This window comes from Triplophysa dalaica, chromosome 11 (assembly GCF_015846415.1).
Source record: "Triplophysa dalaica isolate WHDGS20190420 chromosome 11, ASM1584641v1, whole genome shotgun sequence".
Classification (NCBI taxonomy): Eukaryota; Metazoa; Chordata; class Actinopteri; order Cypriniformes; family Nemacheilidae; genus Triplophysa; species Triplophysa dalaica.
Window position 1 is genome coordinate 19,135,875 of NC_079552.1, and position 21,900 is coordinate 19,157,774.

The 21,900-nt window shown below is 36.6% G+C and overlaps 2 protein-coding genes across 4 annotated transcripts in view; one reads left to right on the plus strand and one right to left on the minus strand.

The window, feature by feature from the left end:
• Positions 1-1,897, plus strand: part of fbxo9 (F-box protein 9) — a 24,127-nt gene extending 22,230 nt beyond the window's left edge. For both annotated transcript variants that reach the window (XM_056760490.1, XM_056760491.1), the window contains exon 13: positions 933-1,897. In XM_056760490.1, the coding sequence (XP_056616468.1) occupies positions 933-1,041 (109 nt within the window). In that variant the 3' untranslated portion in view covers positions 1,042-1,897. The remainder of the gene's footprint in view (positions 1-932) is intronic.
• elovl5 (ELOVL fatty acid elongase 5) lies at positions 1,829-20,868 on the minus strand. Of its 2 annotated transcripts, XM_056760492.1 has the most exons (8): positions 20,503-20,863; positions 19,703-19,767; positions 18,848-19,035; positions 11,476-11,553; positions 8,657-8,828; positions 7,423-7,547; positions 6,460-6,594; positions 1,829-6,375 (listed from the first exon to the last, which is right to left on the minus strand). In XM_056760492.1, the coding sequence occupies exons 2-8, from the start codon at positions 19,758-19,760 to the stop codon at positions 6,256-6,258; spliced, it is 876 nt and encodes a 291-aa protein (XP_056616470.1). In that variant the 5' UTR covers positions 19,761-19,767; positions 20,503-20,863; the 3' UTR covers positions 1,829-6,255. The 2 variants fall into 2 exon arrangements, with proteins under 2 accessions (XP_056616470.1, XP_056616471.1); XM_056760493.1 differs by lacking the exon at positions 11,476-11,553 and having other exon boundaries at positions 20,503-20,868.
• Positions 20,869-21,900: the final 1,032 nt, after the last annotated feature.

Here is a 21,900-nt window from a genome sequence, read left to right on the forward strand (position 1 = left end):
GTGTAAATAAAATTTATTATTAATAATAATAATAAAAATACTAATATTTATTAATTAAGTTCATGTTTATTAATTGTATTTTAAAAAATGATATACTTGACCAGGGGCGTAACACTGCAGCGCCCGGGGAGCAAGTAGGGGTAAGCTGCCTTGCTCAAGGTACCTTGCCTCCTCAGTCATTACCCGCCGGCCCTGGAAATCAAACCAGCAACCTTCTGGTGATGAGTCCGACTCTCTAACCATTAGGCCACGACTGCCTTACTATTGTGTGTGTTTGTGTGTGTGATGGTTGGAGTAAGGTAAAAGAACAATCAAACATTTACTGTTGGGGACAATCATCAAATAATTAAATTATAATACTTAATGGGGAAGGTAGAAAAATAACAGCATTAGACATCACATCTGAATAAGAACCATCAAACTAAAGCATACGCAAATTCGTCCCCAGAATATATATCACCCCAGAGCATAGCCCAACACACACACAATACAACAGCGTGCAATCTGCCCCCCTGAGACTATGCAGCAACCGGCGAATTTGAAAAGATAAAATGAGTGAAATGGCCAAATAAATTTTACCGAACATGACATGTGATATGATCAAGCAGCATTGGCGGAGCGAGAGAGAGAGAGCGTGAGAAAGAGAGAGCGACGTGCACGCTTTATTAATGTAGCAAACGTGTCGGCAGTGGGTGGAGCATTTTAAAGTGTCAAGAGAAAGACACAGCACGGAACAAGCAAAGTGTTAAAAAAATTTTGGCTTTGGCCAAGAATTTTCATTTTGTTGCATCCCTATTGTAAATATTTGAATGCCACAATCCAGTATTACTATGATACAATGCAGTAGTATGAGCTGCTGTTGTGTATATGCTGTTGAAATGTTTTATGCTTTGTTACAGTGCGTTCAATTCTTTTCATGTTTCTTCACACAGATCAACTGGAGAGACGGTCGTCACTGCATTTGATGTGGACAAAATGTACACTCCTCTGTTTTTTGCACGAGTAAAGAGCTACACAGCTTTTTCTGAACATCCGCTGTAGGACGATCCACAAGATGCATGCAAACACCTTACTGCCACTGCCACTCACTCTTCTCACTGCTTCCAGCTTTTTCTTATCAATGTAAAAGAATGGTGTGACTTTTTAGATTCCTATAGTCTTAACTGTAGCTAAAAGCACTATGTTTTGTTTTTGTGTATAGATTAAGATCTTTCACAATCTTATTATACAGGAAAGAAAACAATATATATATATTATGAATGTTCAGTTTGTTTCTGTGAATTTCCGGAATATGTCTACCTGCAACTGGATCAGACAAATAATGAGCACGATTGTGTTTGCTGGTTTTCATTTGAATACATGCATGTAAATGTAGGTAAATTATGCTGTCTAATTCTGAAAGTTAACATCAAAATAAAATTGACCATATTTACTTTATAAATATGCACGACGGGTCTTATTTTTCACAATTCATCAGTGCATGTTATTCCAAAACTAATCATCTTTTCATAACTTTACATTCAAGTGTGTACCTCTGGCTTCTTTTATGTAACGCCAACTTTTCACTATCAAACATTGAAACTATGTTCACTTTAAAGTATAGAAGTGAGAAAGAGGACACATACAAGAGACTGCTATAGAGCAGATTTCTAACAGGAGATGCATCATTTTCACATTATTGTAATTACTACGCCCCTTTTCACATCCACCTGTTTGAATGTCTGTTGTTTAAACATCCTTCCAGATACAAAGATCTAGTGTGTTATATAGATAACCGATATAATCGGAACGTAATCAGCTCCCACCGATGAAGAATTAAGACATCCAGAAAGATGTAATAATTTTATTGTGTGTTTGTGTTATTAGAGTACAATTAAATAAAGATATTAAGAACCAATGAATTTACCGCATTGGAGCATTCACCACATATATAGATATTACAATAATCCAATAAGATATTAAACAAATTGTAACTAAATGAGCAGGCAAAGTGAAGGGTGACAGAGTGAATTAAACTGCTGCATTAGACAGTGAAAGTTTTTTTTCTGTCTCTCAAAAAAGTAAAAGTGAAAACAGCATACAGTAAATTAATTCCTTCATGAAACAATATTTTGACACTAGGAGAGAAGATGAAATATGAACGTAACAGCAGATTTGTACAGTATGTCAAAAATGAAATGAAATGAAATCATATAATTTCACATCACCACTTGAGTGAAAGTCTAAAGTGCATGCTCCAGAGCAGAATGCATTTGGAGACAACTGCATGACAAAAAACTGTATCACTACAAACTCTGTAGTGTAGATGATAGTATGTACTGCATAATACTATAATACTGTGAAATCCGCTGAACAAACTAACTACAGCACCCCTAAGGAGAAATTGCAATTATTTTCTACAGTAGATCACGATGAACTGTCTAAAATCATAAGATCATCTAAATCAACAACATGCATGCTAGACCCTATACCTACAAAACTACTGAAAGAAATGCTCCCAGAAATTATAGATCCTCTTCTCAGTATTATTAACTCATCTCTGACATTAGGACATGTGCCTAAAGCATTTAAGGTGGCTGTTATAAGGCCTCTTTAAAAAAAAAAAAACTCGACCCTAAAGAACTAGGGAATTACAGGCCTATATCGAATTTACCTTTTATATCTAAAGTTCTGGAAAAAGTAGTTTCAACTCAATTATGCTCCTTCCTCCAAAGGAATGACATTAATGATGAATTCCAGTCTGGATTTCGAGCATGTCACAGTACAGAGACTGGTTTGATCAGAGTTACAAATGATCTGCTTTTAGCGTCTGACCGTGGCTGTATTTCGTTATTGGTGCTGCTAGTCCTCAGTGCTGCATTTGACACCATTGACCATAGCATACTTCTACATAGACTCGAAAATTACGTCGGCATTAACGGAATAGCATTGAAATGGTTTAAGTCTTATTTATCCGACCGTTTTCAATTTGTAGCAATAAACAATGAGGTGTCCCGCAAATCACAAGTCAAGTACGGTGTACCACAGGGCTCAGTCTTGGGGCCTCTGCTCTTCGCTTTATACATGCTACCTCTAGGAGATATAATAAAGCGACACGGAATTAGCTTTCACTGTTATGCTGATGATACTCAACTTTATATTTCCGCGAAGCCTAATGAAACTCAGCAGTTTCATCGAATAAAGGATTGCATAGCTGACTTAAAAATGTGGATGAGTAACAATTTTTTACTACTAAACTCGGACAAAACAGAAGTGCTACTTACTGGACCGAAAACTGCAATGCGTAACAACCAAGAATACTGCTTAACGATTGACGGATGCTCCATAAAATCCTCGTCATCAGCTTAGAATCTTGGTGTTGTATTCGATAGTACTCTGTCATTTGAAAGCCATGTCGCCAACACCTGTAAAATTGCATTTTTCCATTTTAAGAATATATCTAAATTACGTCATATGCTGTCACTGTCAGATGCAGAGAAATTAATTCATGCATTCATGACATCAAGACTAGATTACTGTAATGCACTTCTAGGTGGTTGCCCTGCGGGCTTATTACAAAAACTGCAACTGGTTCAAAACGCGGCAGCTCGAGTTCTTACACGTACAAAAAAGTATGAGCATATAACCCCGATTCTGTCAACCTTGCACTGGTTACCTATAAAACATCGCATTAACTTTAAGATCATGCTTATTACCTATAAAGCCCTACATGGTCTACAACTTCTATTGTATTACAGACCTCCACGTACATTACGCTCTCAGGCATCCTGTCAGTTGGTAATACCTAGAATTTCAAAATCAAGTGCAGGTGGTAGATCCTTTTCTTATCTAGCGCCTAAACTTTGGAATATTCTTCCCTGCACGGTCCGGGAGGCAGACACACTCTGTCAGTTTAAATCTAGACTAAAGACTCATCTTTTTAATCTTGCATACACTATACCTCCATAATATTAATCCTCAGAGGATTTAGGCTGCATTATTTAGATCAGCCGGAACCAGGAACACATCCAACAACAAATGATGTACTTGTTGCATCAAAGAGTGCAGAACAGTACTCTACTCTCAGCCAGTCTTGTCTCTTTGTTCCAAGGTTACCGCAGGATGCAGTTCATGCCCAGACCTGATGGCAGAGCTGAGAATGGGAAGCGGTGACCTGAAAAGAGCTAAGAGGATAGAGGTGGATAAAGGACGCGACAACTTTGTTTTTCCTACAACATTTAAAATGCAATTAGATTGTTAATGATAATCTTAAATCCTTAATTTTTATATTTTATTAAGCCTTGTTGTGCAAGCACTGTTGAGCTTGTGCAGAGGCAGCAGCTTTTGCCAGAGGAGAACTGGAATCCCCTGGTTGGGCCCGGGTTCCCCTGAGGGTTTTTTTCTCGATGGGAGTTTTGGGTTCCTCACCACCGTTTGCATACTGTTTTGCACTATCTGCCTGGCTGGGGGGGCTGCTTTCGAGTTCATACTTGTATTCAATGTGTCTCATGTACAGCTGCTTTGTAACAATGAAAATTGTAAAAAGCGCTATATAAATAAAGTTGAGTTGAGTTGAGTTGAATACTGTGTATGTGCGCACTATGACTTAACTGCATTGGGTCATGCTCATGTGAGACAGAACAGCACAAATGAGACATTAGACATTTCACAGGTGTTTAAACTGTGGTAGGGATGCTTTAATAAAGCTTTGTTATGCTGAAGTACATACCAGTGTATGAACTTCAGCATAACAAAGCAGTTATTTACACCATTTTGTTAGCACGGATCTGTCTATTGCTGTAGTATAATATAGACAGATCTGTTCTAACATAATGCTATTAATAACTCAGTGTGTATACCTTTGTTTGCATTCATTGTTTTCAAGCTATTAACCTTGTGGAATCTGTCAAAAATCCAGGTTACATAATTTGTGTTTTCTCTTTGACGTGCCAAGAGGATTACATATTTCGAAATCATCCACTTGTAGTGTAAAATAAATTACAGAGCCCCCTGTAAGTAATGGATTCTCTTTGAAATTAAGTCCAACATAAAATGATTTATACACTGGTGTTTCATTGTGTATTTCTGATGTTCCTTCTGTACAGTTTACCACTTTATCCAAGATGGGTTGACAATTTAACACCTGCTGTAAAGATTTCAGAATTGGTACATACTGGAGTGTTCTGTTTTTCTTTGAGTCTAATACATAATCAATTGGCTTAACCGCATAAAAGTGACTCTTATAAGTAAGCCTGACGTCTCCATGCAGTAGACAGAGGACCATTGTCTGCAATTGCACTGTGTATACTAGGATTTGACTTAAAAAGTGTTGATGCCAACTCCTGCAGTACACTGTCCTCTATCTGGTAACTGTGATGCTGAAAGACTTGACTAACAATGTCTTGTGTAACAGGCACACTCAGAGAGCCAATAAAATACCATAACTCGCAGAGAAGATCATTACTAGCTGAGCTAGATAAAAGAAAAATGTTCTCTAGCTTTAACAACACTGCAGCTAGTTTTACTTTGATATAATTCACTACCTTTCTCTCATTCTATGTATGCTAATTCTGAACTGAAATCTATTAAACATGATTTGTTAAACACAGTAAAAGAGTTGTTGGAACGTAAGCCTGTTGAATGCATCATGTGTGCACGTATGTTTTAACACCCTTCAATGATTAAATCATGCGTTTTGAAAGGCCAGAATCATAAGTAATAAGGCAAAAGAAAAGGTATAAAATGAAAAAGTAATTTTTATCTAAACATAGAATTATCCACTAAATTAAAATCAAACAAAAATGTTACTATATGTTTAAGCAAAAAGCACTTTGTTGTCTATTCCTATTTTATCCTTTAATGAACATATGATCATCTGTCAATGCTCTTGTCAAGTCTACTACTGTATATACTTTGCTGCTGAATGAATGTGTCATTGTCCTATTTGGTTAATTGCTCGGATACATTATTTTTGTCCTCATATCTACAAACAACAAGCTTGGTTAAGGCACTAGTGCAAATCATTACATTATTAAGACTAGCCTCTTTCAACAGTAATAAATTTAAAAAAAAACTCTAAATGCCTGTAAAATGTGGTAACTTGGACCTTATTGGTTGTAATGCTCTCTCCCCCTAATATTTTTGATTCAATATGAATAACAAGAGGCTTGGCTGTGCAAATAGTATATTGTAGTGAATTAATAAGGAAAACTTCTTTAGCATCTGTGTAACACAGCAAAGAAAGCAATGACAGAGTTGCAATTGAAGAAACTGCTGTCAATCTGAATGAGATTTCCTGTTTTTAACCTTCTCATTGGGCGTCACCCCATTAGTGTAACCATTTCTTGATCCATTTGAGGAATCTGTTTTTCGTAATCCTCCATTTCTCTTATAAGTCTGTGGAGAAAACAATTAAAACATTTTTAAGACTTTTTTAATAACAATAAAATATTCAAAATGTTAAAATAAGGATTTGTTTACCTTGATGTAGAAGTTTGCGAAGAGCAGGATTAGAGAAATCGTATAGGTGATCTGGAAGTACAGCCAGCCCATAGGGAAACCACATGGCCAAACCACAGCACAAGATGTTTGGAAAATAGTCAGGACAAACTGGACCTAGAGTAAAACAAGAAAAACCCATTTGTGGTCTGCTTTTACAGTTTTTTAGAATTGCTATGACTATTTTTTTATCCTTTTAATAAGTTTCTATACTCTTTGCACCGTTAGAACAACATCTGTCTGTGTAAGCAACTGCATGTGCGCAATTAACACATTTCTTGTTGAATTGACACAAAATGAATGCATTAAACACAATTTTAAAATGCTTTAACTTATTTAACACACAAGCTCAACCAAGACCAAAACAATATTTTTTAACTGCCAAATTTACAAATGCTTTAATAGTGTTTGTCAGAACAGGTAACATCACATTCTTAACCTAACTTATAGGCTATACAGTACAGTCAAAGTGTGATTTGAAACACAAATATATCGCCTGTATCTAATGAGAAATAGCAAATTTAAGTTATGCAAATATATAAATCACAGCCGTAGTCCATATTTACGCCGGAACATTAGCGCAAGATAAACCTTTAGTGAGGGATCCCCTTCTTAAATTACATATCCATCTATATTTTTTTGAATGTGTAAAGAAATACCTAAAATTTACTATGTTTCAGCTATGTTAAGCAATTTTCAAATGTCCTGGAATAAAGATCTTATCAAGACCTTCTTGATTGTATGTATATTGGTATAAAACTTAATATTATTAAAAACTTTTGAAAAAAACCTTGAACTTAAAGTAATAAATACAAAAGGTGAATCTAATTACCATCAGAAACCACAGAATCCAGTTAAATTGAAAAGGCCATTAAAAAATGAAAGGGTCATTTGGCATTTATTGAAATGAAAGGATGAAAATTTTAAAAGGATCTGGGTACTTGCCAGCTGCCCTTGAGTGATGTATTTTTTCCACCACAGATATGGTCTCAGGGCTGGGACAGCAGACAGGCCATAATACGAATACATTAGCACATGAATGAAACTGTTAAACGTTGCACCGAAATACGCTTAAAGAAAAAGAAAGATATCAGTATTATTATTACATTCAAAGAAGTGTACAAGATTACATCACATCATGATTTAAAAAGGTTTTTACAAAATGGAATAAAATAAATCAGATTTGATGTCAAATAAAACAAACGGAGTCTCTATTTACACGGAGTAAAAATAGCCCGCTTTGTTGGCAGAGACTGTTCGCACTAGCTCTGCCCACCCAATATGTGATTGGAATAGAAAGAATTTAAGAACAACATCATGTCAAACAGTGACTCCACTGGCATAAGGTATAAAGTCTGTGTAACTTGGCTTGAGAGACCGGGGTTCTAATCTACCTCTTGTTGAAAATGCTCTTTAACCTTTTATGTTAAAGGCATTTGTTTTCACTAAAATAGATTAAAGACTTAAAATTAATTTTCATATATAAAGTTATGGGTAAGGTTATGGGTAGGTGTAGGGCTTTAATACCTTAATTAGTCACCATCATTTGAATAATTTAAAAAAATATAATGATTTACACTGTTATTATTGCATAATGTTTAATGCACAACAATAATGAGGTGCAAATAGTAACGTTATCTGACACTATTTATAGGTAAATGCATAATACTACAATTTCTACTTAATCCAAAGTAAATACAGCTATGTTCAGTTAGTGTAAACAGCATATCGCTAAGAAATGCTGCTATTTTCAATTAGTGTAAATAGAACCTACTGCTTTTTATGCAAATAGCCGCTGCCCCTAATAAGGCCTTCAGCCTTCTGTCATTTGCACTAAATTGCGTAAATGGAACTCTGTGTAGAAACAGGGAAATGCATTTGTTCACCAGTCATTGCTTTCTCAGATCGGTTTTTGCTACTGAATTAAAGCTTTGAATGTTTTTTTTTTATTTTGGAGATAATGTACCAAGTAATGAAATGGAAAAAAGTATTTGAAACACTATTTTTAATAGGCAGCATCGGTGCAAATAACTCAAAACTACCGAAAATAAAAAATTGACGTCGTGAGGCATAGTGCAAGTAGTCCATGCCTAAAAACTTTTAGAAGTATATTTTAAGAATGCAGCCTAAGATACATTATAGCAAAATCAGGTGGGTTTATTTTCAGTGAGAAACTTACAGTGGCCACATGGCACCCGGTTCAAGACAAACCACCAGATGTTGAGCATAGTGGCATGATGATAAATATGCAAGAAAGTGATCTGATGGTTGTTTTTCCTCAAGATGAAAAAGAAAGTATCCATAAACTCAATGAGTTTGGAGAAGTAATACCACCACAGGACATTCATCATCTTTGGAGATAAACAGGTGGAAAGAGATTAAAAATGCTTCTAAATTTAAAAACATTAACAATGTCACAATACCAGATGTCTCAAGTAACAAAAGCTTCTGTGAACCTTTATAGACGGTGTTATCGGATACACACACCTAGCCCAGAGTAAACTTCCAATCTGTGTTTGTTTATCATTCTAGGGTGTTTCCCAAAAGCATTGTTAGCAATCTCTGGTCGCAAGTTCCGCCGTTCCAGGATTGTTCACCGATCTAAGTGTTCCCAAACCTTAGTTCTAACGATCAATCAGAAGCAGAATCGCAAACTTGCGTGGTTGGAACTGCAGATCTAGAGCTGTGGTTAGAAGCATAGTTCCTTGATATTATGACATGTAGACTTACTTTGCTTAAAAGCATGAAGCTTGTAAGCAAACAAAATGCAGTGCATTCTATATTCATCATTCTTAATATATACAAATTAGATTTTAAATCTTTTGGTTTGTCAAGAAAATAGAACCGCTATTTTTTGAAAATGTGCAATGCACTTGAATCTACGTGCTCTAGGAGCCTGGGGGATACAAAGTTACTTTGTTTTTGGGAAACTAATTGGTTTCTCAAATGATACATCGTACTATGGTGGTTTACTAGCAAGTTATATTGCTGTTTGGGGAATGCACCCCTGGCTAGTGTTTTATAATATGATTTATTATTTCTAAATCAATTTATATAATTATTGATTTATAAGTATGTATTACTTTTGTGTTACAACAATTTGTTGAATATTTTTGTATGTTCATTTTATTAAATAAACACTTAACACTTAGCATTTAAGTTCTTCCAGGTTCTTCTATACCGGTAACCCAAAATAATACATTAATGTCATTTACTTGTTATTTTGTTTGCTTGTATTAAGAAATAGGGACTCTATTCTTTGCGGATGTGTACCGGAAGTAAAGTTTGGGCCACAGAAAGTGTGCATGCGCAATAACGCTCATGTTGTTGCTTTGAAACCACCATCTGTTCACCCAAAAATATAAAACTCTGTTGGTCACAACCTGTACATGACTGTATCTTCTGTCCACAAATAAAATATATTTTGAGTGGTTTTGTGTTCAAACAGATATCAATGGGGGCCAATGTTGTTTGGTTATAAACAGATTTCAAAATATCTTTTGTGTTCTGGAGAAGAAATAAAGTCATCTAGGTTTGGAATAACATGAGGATGAGTAAGTCAATGATGAAGACATTTCACTTTAATGAAATATCTGCAGCCAATTAACTTTATGGAAATATTCAGGTGAAAGAAATAAGTTAAAAATAAGTAAAACGAAAAGTGATGCATGGCAAGACATCTAAAGGGGTTGTAAATTTAGCAAATCAAATCGGTTGTTTGCACATGCCACGAGACCTTGCCATACCCAAATGATGCACCTGACTACACGGAGTGCAGATGGAGGGCAGAAAGTGATTTTCCCCACCATCACAAACTCAAAACCAAATAACTGGTTGCATCGTTTTTGACTGTTTAAATCGATCAAACCATGAAAGGGATGAAAAGATTTTATTGTGTAGTCAAAGTTGTAGTTCATGAAGGGGGGAAATGCGAGTATTTACTGAGAAATGGAGATAAAAGTGCATTGTAAACCTGAATCTGCGGTTGGGATGAGCCGAGCCGGATGAGTTTCTAAAATGCTTGACAAGGTTTAACGTACCTAAACAATGACCAGGTGAGCTCAAAATTTTGTTAAACCTTCTAATAAACACAAGTTGCTGTTAAAAGAACGAATACTTGTTAAATGAATAAAGTGAGAAATCTTGTGTTAAGCGTTCTCCCCCATAGAAGTCCATTATAATGAAACAGTTTAAAGTACCGAAACAACGAGCACTTAAAACCAAATTTCTATGAAACCTACTGTTCTATTAAGCTACTGTTAAAAGAACAACCACTTATTCCAGGGATAAGTATATTCTCATGTTAACCTTGTTCTTCATAGAAGTTCATTACAAAGAAACCGCAACATGGATTAAGGCAGCGACAAACTGAGAACATCAAACTTTTCCGCTACATTTACATTTAGCAGATGCTTTTATACAAAGCGACTTATAGAGAGTTCAGGGAGCAATTAATACCAATTATTAATACCAAGAATTTTTATGTTGACATGTTTATGTTTGATATCAGTGATAAAATGTTTTATTTATTTTAGTTTTTTGGTTTTTTGGTTGTTGTTTTTGTTTTTTTGTGGTTGTTGTTTTGGTATGTTAAGGTGTTTCCTTATAATGTTTTTGCATGGGGAAGAAACGCTTAAAGCAATCTATACGTTTAACAAGGGCTCTTTCTTTTAACAAAAGCAATTGTTTATTTTAAGTAAGGTGTTGCAGGAATTTGGGCTTACCTCGTCATTGTTCAGGTTGTTAAACAAATACTGTAGGTACTTTGAGTTTGTGATAGTGAATTCCTATGGAGAAAATCACTTGATGCCCACCAGCTGCGCTCGCATCAAAACCAACAAACAACATATTGCATGATTTGCTGCTACAACACCAAGGTTAGGGTTGCTGCGAAAAACAGAATAAATGTTGGATCATGATTCTTAATAGCATTTTAATCAAACCGTTTCATCAATAATGAAGGAATAAAGCCTTGTTGTTGAATTTTTGTTGTTTTACCCTATTATCAGCCTCTCCTCCGCTATGAGTGTTTTGGCAGAAGAAGTTGTAACCGCCTTGATATGCTGATACCACTAGCTGTAGACAGAAGGATACAGCAAACAACATCATCAGTTTAACATCATTCCGGTCTACCCAGGAAAGATGTTCCTGTAATTGATTGGTTGTGTTAATAACTATCCACAACTATTCTTCCCAATAAATAAAAAACATTATATTGCAATGGCATTCTATGACATACCATAATATTTTAAAATGGTTACCATTCATTAAAATACTGCCGTGGAGATATTAAGAGACCACTCCAGTTCAACAACATCAATCAACAATTCTGCATGTACTTTAGCAACTGCATTCAAGTATCTAATGAATTACAACAGAATCAAACCTCTGGAATGACAGCAAAACAATAATATCACTGTGTGTTGTTTTAATATGAACTTCAAGATCTGTAAACATTATTATTCATTGTTATTTGGACCAGTTTTCTGCAAATAAATGCAAATAAAAACAATACTTTTATTTGGAATTTGGTAGAAATGTTATCACTAGTTCACAGAATGAAAGAAAACTGATAATTTTATTAAAACCGATTTTGAAGAGGTCTCTTGGAGTGTTTTTCTACAGATGTATATAAAATTTGATATATCTGCAGAATGATGACAACGTTCAGCATCACTCAAAGCCAAAGGTTAAATTTTACAAGGAACAATAATACATTCATTATAATTAAATGTAAACAAATGTTGTGAAAAGCAGAACTGGACTGAACACTGTGACTTACAGTCACAGATTGCAGAGCCCTCTGACACACCAAGGTATGGGTTATAAACATACTTCACACAACTAAAGTCAAGCATGAAACGTACAGCTGCGCTGGTCTGCAGATGTACAGAAGATGCACAGAAATATTTTTTACTGCCGAGTTGTACAGAAAGTGACCACTTAACACTCATTTTTTTTAAATCTCTAAACTGTTTGACTTTGTTCCCAGCATCACTCTTCTCACAGTACATGCCTGATCTGTTATTGTTCACTGTCTCTGTCTGAATAACACACTTGTTCAAACATTGGAGTGAATACAGAATGGAGGATTCTGGGTTCGGAAAAGCTAGGAAAAAAATAAATCTACTTCTGATTCCGATATCTTATCATGACTCCAGCTCTACATCAAATCAATTTAAATTATGTCATTATTACCATTTACTAGTATAACATCTTTTTTTAAAGTGTGTATCTCTAAGCATTGCTGAATAAGTGAGTATAAGCCTAACAAGCAGCGGCGTATGCATAATTTCATTTTTGGATCTCACTTTATCTGTCTTTGCTTTTAATTTTAAATCTTTATTCTTTTCTAATAAACTGCAGTGTGGCACAAGTAGACCATAAGTAGACCTATTGAATTGATATTGGACTTTTCGCATCAATATTATGTCATTTTAATTTATTACTTAAACATCTTAATTAACATTTTCGGTAAACGAAAATGCCACTTAAAATCATCTTAAAATAATCAAGACCAAAATAAAATGTGTACCAAAAATGTAATCTCACATTTAAAGACTTTAAAACTGTTTTGTATAAAGTTTTTAATAATTACTTTCTAAAACACGAAAATATTGCTTATTTAATCAATAAGTGTTTATTTAATGAAACGTTTAACACAAATTTAAACCACATAAGGCAGTTTTTATCCTATTCATTTTTTAATAATATAAATATTTACGTAAAGAAAAAAAGTATGCTTGTTTAATCAATAAATGAATCAAAATAAATAATAATTAACACTTAAATAAAACTTTTAACTAAAATTTCACATACAACAGTTCTTATATCACTTAAATCACATAGGCCTAGCAGAATTATGTTCTACCACAATTTGATGGTAAAATGTACGTCAACCATTTAAACGATGGATACAAACAAATTCATCACTTACAGGTAAGGTCAAATAATGAATATGTAACTGTAACAAATCTCAATAAAATGGAAGGAAGGATGCGGGAACCGGCAAACATTTAAACATTTAATAAAGTAATATAACAGCCGGCGGCCCCTCACGGACGACCGCCGGCGAACAAAACATAATATAAATACAAACATAACATACGTTCGGGCCCGGTCCTCTCTCCTCGACGGTCCGGTCGCTCGTTCCTTTTATGCTCCCATCTCCTACGTGATTCGAGCCCGGTGTGCGCACAGCTGGCGCTAATTCACAATTACTCACCGGACTCGAACCACGGTCTCGCCCCGCCTACTCTACTACATACCCCCATCACCCCTCACAGGCCGGGGGATACCCCCGCGACTGTGCAAGCTCCCTCCCCCTCCCTCGGGGGGGGTGGGGTGGGGGGTATGCAGCGACGAGACGAGACAACGGAGACGGGAGCCCTCGGAGCGACCGGAAAGAGAGAGGGGAGAGAGGAAAAAAAAAAAAAATCCGGTTCCCCGACATGCTGCCGCTCGTTCCTCAACCAGCCGGAGCTCTCCTTCGCGGTGCCTTGCGGTGGCCCTGGGGCTTCGGTGGACGGCTCGACCGTCCGCCCCCTGGCGGCCGGCGGTGGCTCCTCCTTTATCCGGGAGTCGGGGCGGGTTCCCCGTCCCCTGTTCCTCCCCCTTGGGCGGACGGACGCAGGCTCCGGCCTCTGGCAGGCGGTGGCTCACCCGGCACTTCCGCCCCCTGCTCCTCCCCCTCGGGGGACGGACACAGGCTCCGGCCTCTGGCGGACGGCGGCAACCCCCCCGCTCCCACTTGGACGAAAGCCACCCCACCTCGACCCAGGGGCGCGGCAGCAAAGGTCGCCGTTCCACCGAAGTTTTGACGGTGGCCGCACTGTGCACTTCCGTTTCCCCAGAGCCACCGCTTCGGGCAGCCACTGGCGGACGCCCTTCGTCCGCGCTGCCCGAACTCTCCGGCACCGCGAGGCCACTCGGCGGCGAGGACTCTCCGACAGCATGTCTCTCCTTCCTCCCGGGTTTCGGCACCAATGTAACAAATCTCAATAAAATGGAAGGAAGGAGGCGGGAACCGGCAAACATTTAAACATTTAATAAAGTAATATAACAGCCGGCGGCCCCTCACGGACGACCGCCGGCGAACAAAACATAATATAAATACAAACATAACATACGTTCGGGCCCGGTCCTCTCTCCTCGACGGTCCGGTCGCTCGTTCCTTTTATGCTCCCATCTCCTACGTGATTCGAGCCCGGTGTGCGCACAGCTGGCGCTAATTCACAATTACTCACCGGACTCGAACCACGGTCTCGCCCCGCCTACTCTACTACAGTAACAAACGCATATATTTAGCAAACTGCTACTATGCCTCCACAAGACATGTAGTCAGGGCCTTAAATAGGCCTTAAGGGAACAGGCCCAGGGTCCCATACGAGCTTGGGGCCCAGGCAAGGTGAAGAAAATTTCACAATACAGCGTTTCCCCTGTATTCATTCTGCTGTGCGCTTCCCTGCGCGCACACAAAACAGTGTTTCTGACATAGGAAGTCCTTCTCTTGATTTTGTCACTTTTATGAACCATCTAGTGGCTTTTGTTGAGAAGGTTAGAACGACAAATCTAGCGACTTCTTGGATAAACCTTAGCTTTCATTTAGTGGGAAAATTTCTTTCCCAGTGCAGGGATCCCATCTCTCTGCATCACTCCGTACATTGAGCGGCAACAAGAAGCAGCACTGTAAAACAGGTGCCTTCTGAATAAAATGAGTACAAAACAGTGTTACCAATAGCCTGTCACTGTTATCGTTTGGATATATAAATATGAACAAAGTTCATCAGTAAATAAGCACATGGTTACCTGACAGAGGCTGTATGAAAGAATACAGCCGAAATTACCACTTTTTATGGTATCTGATGTAGACACCATATAAGCCTGAACTGACAACAGAAACTGAAAATATGTCAATTAGAATTACTTTATTGTTGCAAATAAAATCTGAGTTGAAATACCCTTGGGGTTGTCTTATATCTTAAAAGGTTAGGTTTTTTACATTTATTTGGTGGTGTTTCCTTGCAAAATGTGAATATTATACTGATACAATTTTGATCTGGCTTAATTTACCAATATTTAGCCTTTAATATTGCATAATCCACAGTGCTTTTTCATACATTGCAAAATGTTTACATACACACAAATATGATGATGTCGTAATATATAGGCTAAAGAAGTATACTTATAATAGACTACTCGTTAATGCCATTCACTGTAGCACATTATACGCATTAAAGTCACGTGTTGCTTGTAAAATTAAGTTTAACAAATGGACAACTTAGTAGTATAATCATTGACAAAGACTGCTCTTTTGTTCTTAAATAAAAAAAAAAAGATGACAAAATATTTGAGAATTGCACTTAAGAATATTCTTAAGAACTTTCTATGATTTATCTTAAGAAAGTTGTTTCACCGTTTTGTGAATCCGGTGTGTTTGTGTGTGAATTATGGAAGAATCTGATAGAACTGAATTGGTAGAGTTGTGGTAGTGTGTGCTGCTTGAATACGCCATATAATAATAATAATTTTTTTAATAATTGTTAATGGAAATTTGTTTGGATATCGCGCTAGCTAACACATTATGTTAGGGTAACTGTATGCAAAGCATGAAAAGATAACCGCGAATTGGCACAAATGTCAATCAAATTCATTAAAGGGCCGCTATCCCAGAAAATGCACTTTTAAATGTTTTACTACCAGAAATTGAGTTTCCAGCGTGTGTGCAGAAACACCCTGTAATTCTACAAATCCATCTATTCTTCTTTTCGTAATCTCCTTTAAAACACAACAGGGACACAAAACAGGCTGTTGGTGATCCCCTATCAATGTGATGTCAAATTGATTTACGCCCGCCCATGAGTGCTTACAGACTGTGCCACAGAGCGCTTAGTTCCACCTTCCAACGACAAAAATGTCCCAGAAACAACAAAGGTGTTCTGTTGTTGGATGTAAAATGGAACATAAAAGTCTTTATGTTCCATCAACGTGGGAGCCGAAGTTATTAACGATAGAAGGTCCGGGGCAGGACGATGATGACTAAGCGTTCGGGAAGAATTGACTTTTTTAGAAATAGTGTGTTTAGGATGTTAGCGGTTGTTGTTTACATGTTCGCGGCTATACGTGAGACTTTACATTGCTTCAAAGAAAGGTGTCATGTTGTAACGTTAGTGGTAAAATGCATTGCGCCTATCGGTTAATAAGACTTGTGACTGACAAAATTTCTGTAAAGCTATTTCATGACAACGAAAGAAAGTTAAAGCAGTGTCTTTCTCGGTGAGTTCAGTGTTTTCTCGTATGTCCTAAGAGCGACAAAACTGGAGCGGATAGAAACAGATTGTGCATTTGTAAGATAATGAGGTTACGGTGACCTTTACATACCTGTCTGTCATATACAAGTACTCTGAAAGCATGTTAATGCCTTTATCCGTGTGTTTATGTCTGCTAGTAATATGCATGCACATGATAAATCATCAACGGCCAACATTTCATACAGCAAATGGTCAGCATATGTTGTTGTTACCTTGTTTTTGTTTTTTCCATTCAATGGATATTTATTAAAAAGGCATTTAGGGGATTTTTATTGCAGTTAGTGTAAGGTTTTGGTTGGACAGGGCTTTACAGTTGTAATTACGCTTTCCGCCATATTGCTTGTCTTGATGTCATCCAAAGCACATGTTTAAGCCCTCTACCTCCTGTTTAGCATTCGGGGAGTGGAAATAAAAAAAATTAAGCCGAGCTTTTGTTATATAAAAAGGGAATTGTATTCACGCGAACATCAGCTCATTTGCATTTAAAGAGGAGCTCGGAAGCATGAAAGGAGGAGCGACAACAGTGAAGGACGAGAGAAAACCAGGCCTGGACTTTATTTTATGTTTTATTACGTTTGTGTGGCCAGCAGTCGACCATGAGGGAGAAGTCGGCATTTTACTTTCATTTTGTTGTTCGATTATTTTATTAAAACTTGGTTAAACATTCGCCCCTTCCTGCCTCCTTCTTACTTACTATGAACCTTGTTCAATAACTGGGTGGACGGTTCATCAGTGATAAATCGACAAAAGGAGCCAGAACTTTACATGTGCTGAAGAAAATGTGCTACAGGGTGTGATAACACTGCCAGGACATACTATGTGGTTGCAAGTGTGTTATGAGTGGTATCTAAGTGCGTGATTATTGACTCAAGCCAATGCACATAAATCACAAATCTTAATATGAATAATGCTTGCCTTTGTGAGCATCACTGAGGACTTGTTAAATTATGCTTAAATATTTAAATCATATTCAAAAATTATGGTTCTTTCCCATTCTTCTGTTTTGTACACTGTAAACTGGAGCGCAACTTTAAGAAAAACTAAAATTTTGAGATTCAAAATGAGCAAGAAGAGACTGGCATTACACTGCAAAAATTGACATATACCTGAGCATTATTGTTTTTTTTTTTTTTTTTTAGTAAAAATATTTAAAATTTCTGAAATTACACTACAATTAGATAACCATAAAAGTAACCTTTAATCTTGTTTAATGAAAGAAAATATAAAATATAGGTAAGTTTATGTTTAAAACATAAACTTTAAGTTTATATTTTTGTTTGATAATGCAAGGGTAAACAATGTAGAAAGAGTGACAAACCAATCACTGAATTAAGCAAATGTGAGATCATAGAAAACTACAAAAGGTTAAATATGCTCCGGACATATCTGTGCTTATCCTCAATTTAAAGTTGAGAAAGCCACCTTACAGTATGTGCCAGTTTTGTAATCAAGATGGCGTGAAAAGTGCAAATTATGCAAGAGAGGACTCTGGACTTTAAGGTGCACACTGTCTTTGACTCATCTATTAGTCTGTTCTGTTGCCCCTATCATGCAAATACTGCATACATTGTTCATTTCTCTGAATTTAAAAATACAGCAGGTACACACAGATCCTGCTATTGATAAAATTTCACCAGTCACATGAATTGTGTGAGACACAGTTAAAAGAAGCCAGACGTATTGAATTCATCTGTTGTAAAACTGTCTTGAATATCAATAAATTGCAATTTAGTAAAAAAATACTTGTGGGGTGCAGCCAAGTCCATTTGTATTTTTAAACTAAAATAGAACAACTTCTAAATTCAATTCTGTTTTTTGCTCAAAAAACCTACACCCAAAATGATTTCATTACTGAACTTTATTGTTTCACACGCCCAGAGGAAAAAAGTATAATTTAATTGTAGTTTTGAAAAGAATTGTTATTTAATTGTAATTTTAAAATAATAGATGATGTATTTAACCAATAATCAGTAATCCATTTGCAAATACTACAAAACACCGTTTCAGCCACAATAACAAATTCCTGTGTCATTTTGAGGATATGTTTATGTTTAACCGACCTCATAGAACATGTAGAGTGATAGAAGCATCAGGCCGAGATTATACGGAACTAGCAGAGCTCTGCAGGAGTATGCCTGTTTATTCTTCATGTATTTCGGTCCCATCCACACAATCAGAAGGTACAAAACAGTGAAGGTAAAAGTGGGGATGTAGTCATCCAGTAGAAGCCATCCTCGTACCCTAGGATCTAAAATAGACGAAAAAATTACACTCATGCAACAGAAAAAGTAAAACATTGTTTAATAAATAAATACATTCATTGTTATTAGATCTACACCTTTAAAATAACCAAGCCTTATAGGAACATCAAAAATCTGCAGAGACTATATTGAGTTTTATGCATTTTATAGTTTTTATAATGGCTTTAAGTAATCCATTCAGAATAAAGTAAAAACTCTTCATTTTCTAATGCATATTTTTCTACTAATTGGCCTGCCGCTTCGTGGTGGTATTCTCCGATAACATATATAGCGTACACATATAAATGTACTGAAGCATACACAGCACTGTGCACATCAAAATAAGAATCTTTCAAGTTTTAAAAGTTGTTTATGAGAACAGGAGAATGTGAAACTTGGAATAAAAAATGGTGCAGATGCTGTTCTTATTATAACCCTTTTATTCTTATATCCTTTCATGTCCTTTAAGTCATTTTTATTGGTGTGAACAGCCTTATTTACCGTATGTCTAGACAAGTTGTGCTTACATGTGTTTCTGAGGAAATAACTAGACCCTGCCAAATGTTGCCATGTTAGTGACATCAGACATGTTTACCATGTAAAACACACCATCAACAAATCAAAAGGCAGAAACAAAGACCTTTTAAAGCTGGTAAAAAGTTGTATTCTTCTTACCCGTGGGTCCCATCCAAGAGTCAATTACTGTGTTAAATCTGTGATTAAAGGTCTCCATCTTCAACCTTTGAGGGCAATCACATAAGGATTAGTTCAGCTTTTTAAAGGTAGCATGGCTTAAATATAGAAGTTAAGCTGTCGGTAAAAGAACCAGAACATATCAGACCTGTCCAAATGGACAGTAGCAGTAAATCTTGCTGCATATAAATCCTTATCTACTACTGTCTCTCATGTTAAATTCTCTTTATTGTCTTGTTGCCCTCATAAAGCATCAAGTGTGCTAAGAAAGGTCTCTAAAAAGAAAGCCTTTATTGCCATCAGAGTTGCAAGTGTACTTTCACGAAATAGGCTAGTTTTCTTTTGAGCCCATTACAAGGAAAGAGGCTGCCCCAACAAAAGTAAGCTGTTTCTGTTTATTGCCTACATGCTCATTGTAGGCTAAATGGCCAATATACACAAAAACATTGAAAATACGCATAAAACACGCATACACTGTCAGTAAACTAGCTCAACTGGATGCATAATAATTAAGAACGATGACAAATAGATAAGTACACATTTGCCGTCAGATATCCTAAATGAGCTACATAAGAACTAAAAAAAAATTTAGACGTGCTTGCTAAACTCTAAACCCGATTGAAATGTTTTACTCTTCGTATGCTTCATATTCTCTGATCAAAAGCAAGTCCAAGCTCTTGCCCTTTCAATGCTTGAACATTTTACACGCGTGCCATCCTGCCTCAGGCATCAAATGACGTTAACATCGACCTGTCAAAAAAGAATATTCAAATACATCTTACCTCTGTTCTTCAGTAGCCAACTCCGCAGTATAGTGACACTTCGTAGGTCAGTGTAAGAGTATAAGAAAGGCACATAAAGTAATACGCGTCATGAGTGATGCGTATAACGGGACTAGCGCAGATCGCAGTCTTTATACTGGCGTCGTGGGGCAAAGTCTGAGAACACTGCGTCCTCCTCTCACTTCATTGTCCTGCTGATTCCAGATAACGTACAACTGTGAAAATACTTTCTATTAATTTGGAAAATGTGCAAATTGATAGATTAATGAGATTAGTAAATAATAAATACATTTCGAAAGTCTGGCTATTGATAACAATAACATGTAATCTGTTGTCATGACTGCCTGTCACACATGTATTTACAGCACTATCAAAGAATGTTCTTAAACTGCATACAATTTGTGTATGCATTATTTTGAATAATATCAGTAATGAGAGTAAAGCCAGACGAATCGTGCGGGGCGTGAACAAAGTCACCCCATTCATCTGAAGTTACAGAAGACCAATCAAAACACCGGTCTCATGTGGAGCCAGAGCGGACCAATCACGACGCTACTCTCATTTGGCGCCACAGCAGACCAATCATAACACATGTATCACGTGAAGCTGGAGAAGGCCAATCACAGCGTTCTTATGATGTGGAGTACAAGCGGACAAATCCAGCTCCTTGCTTCAATCACAGCACGTTTATGGAGTCAATTAAGTGCCGCATATATTTTAGTTTTGGAAAATAAAAATTGAGCAAAAAAACAATTGCAAACAAAACTAAAGATTCATAAAAATTTTAACATTCTGAGAGATAGAATATTTTTATCCAAAGAAAAAAATTAGCAGTAATGATTTCGCAACACATCTTTTCCTTTGCAGTACCTACTTATTTATTTGCACCGCCCCTTTAATTCTGCGTTTCAGCCATCTGTGCTTTTGAAACAAATTTTTACCTTTGCGCTTTGTGGCACGTTGACATTAGATTAGATGATTAGATTCAACTTTATTGTCATTACACATATACAAGTACAGTGTAACGAAATGTAGTTTAGGTCTAACCAGAAGTGCAATTAGCAAGTGCAGGATATACAGTGTTAATAAATACAGAATACAATATTAGGGAAATACTATACAAATGTTCTATAACAATATGACAGTCGGTATGTACTATGGAGAATATATACAGAAGGATATATACTGTGAACATTAATGTACAGGTGGATATGAAAAGATAACAATTTAGACTATACAATAGTGCAAGTGACTTACGTGTGCATTAATTACAGACATTAGCTATTAAAGTTACAGTGCAGAAGATGAGTTAATGAAGTTATTAAGGTTACAGTGCAGTAGATGAGTTAATGCAGTTATTAAGGTTACAGTGCAGTAGATGAGTTAATGCAGTTATTG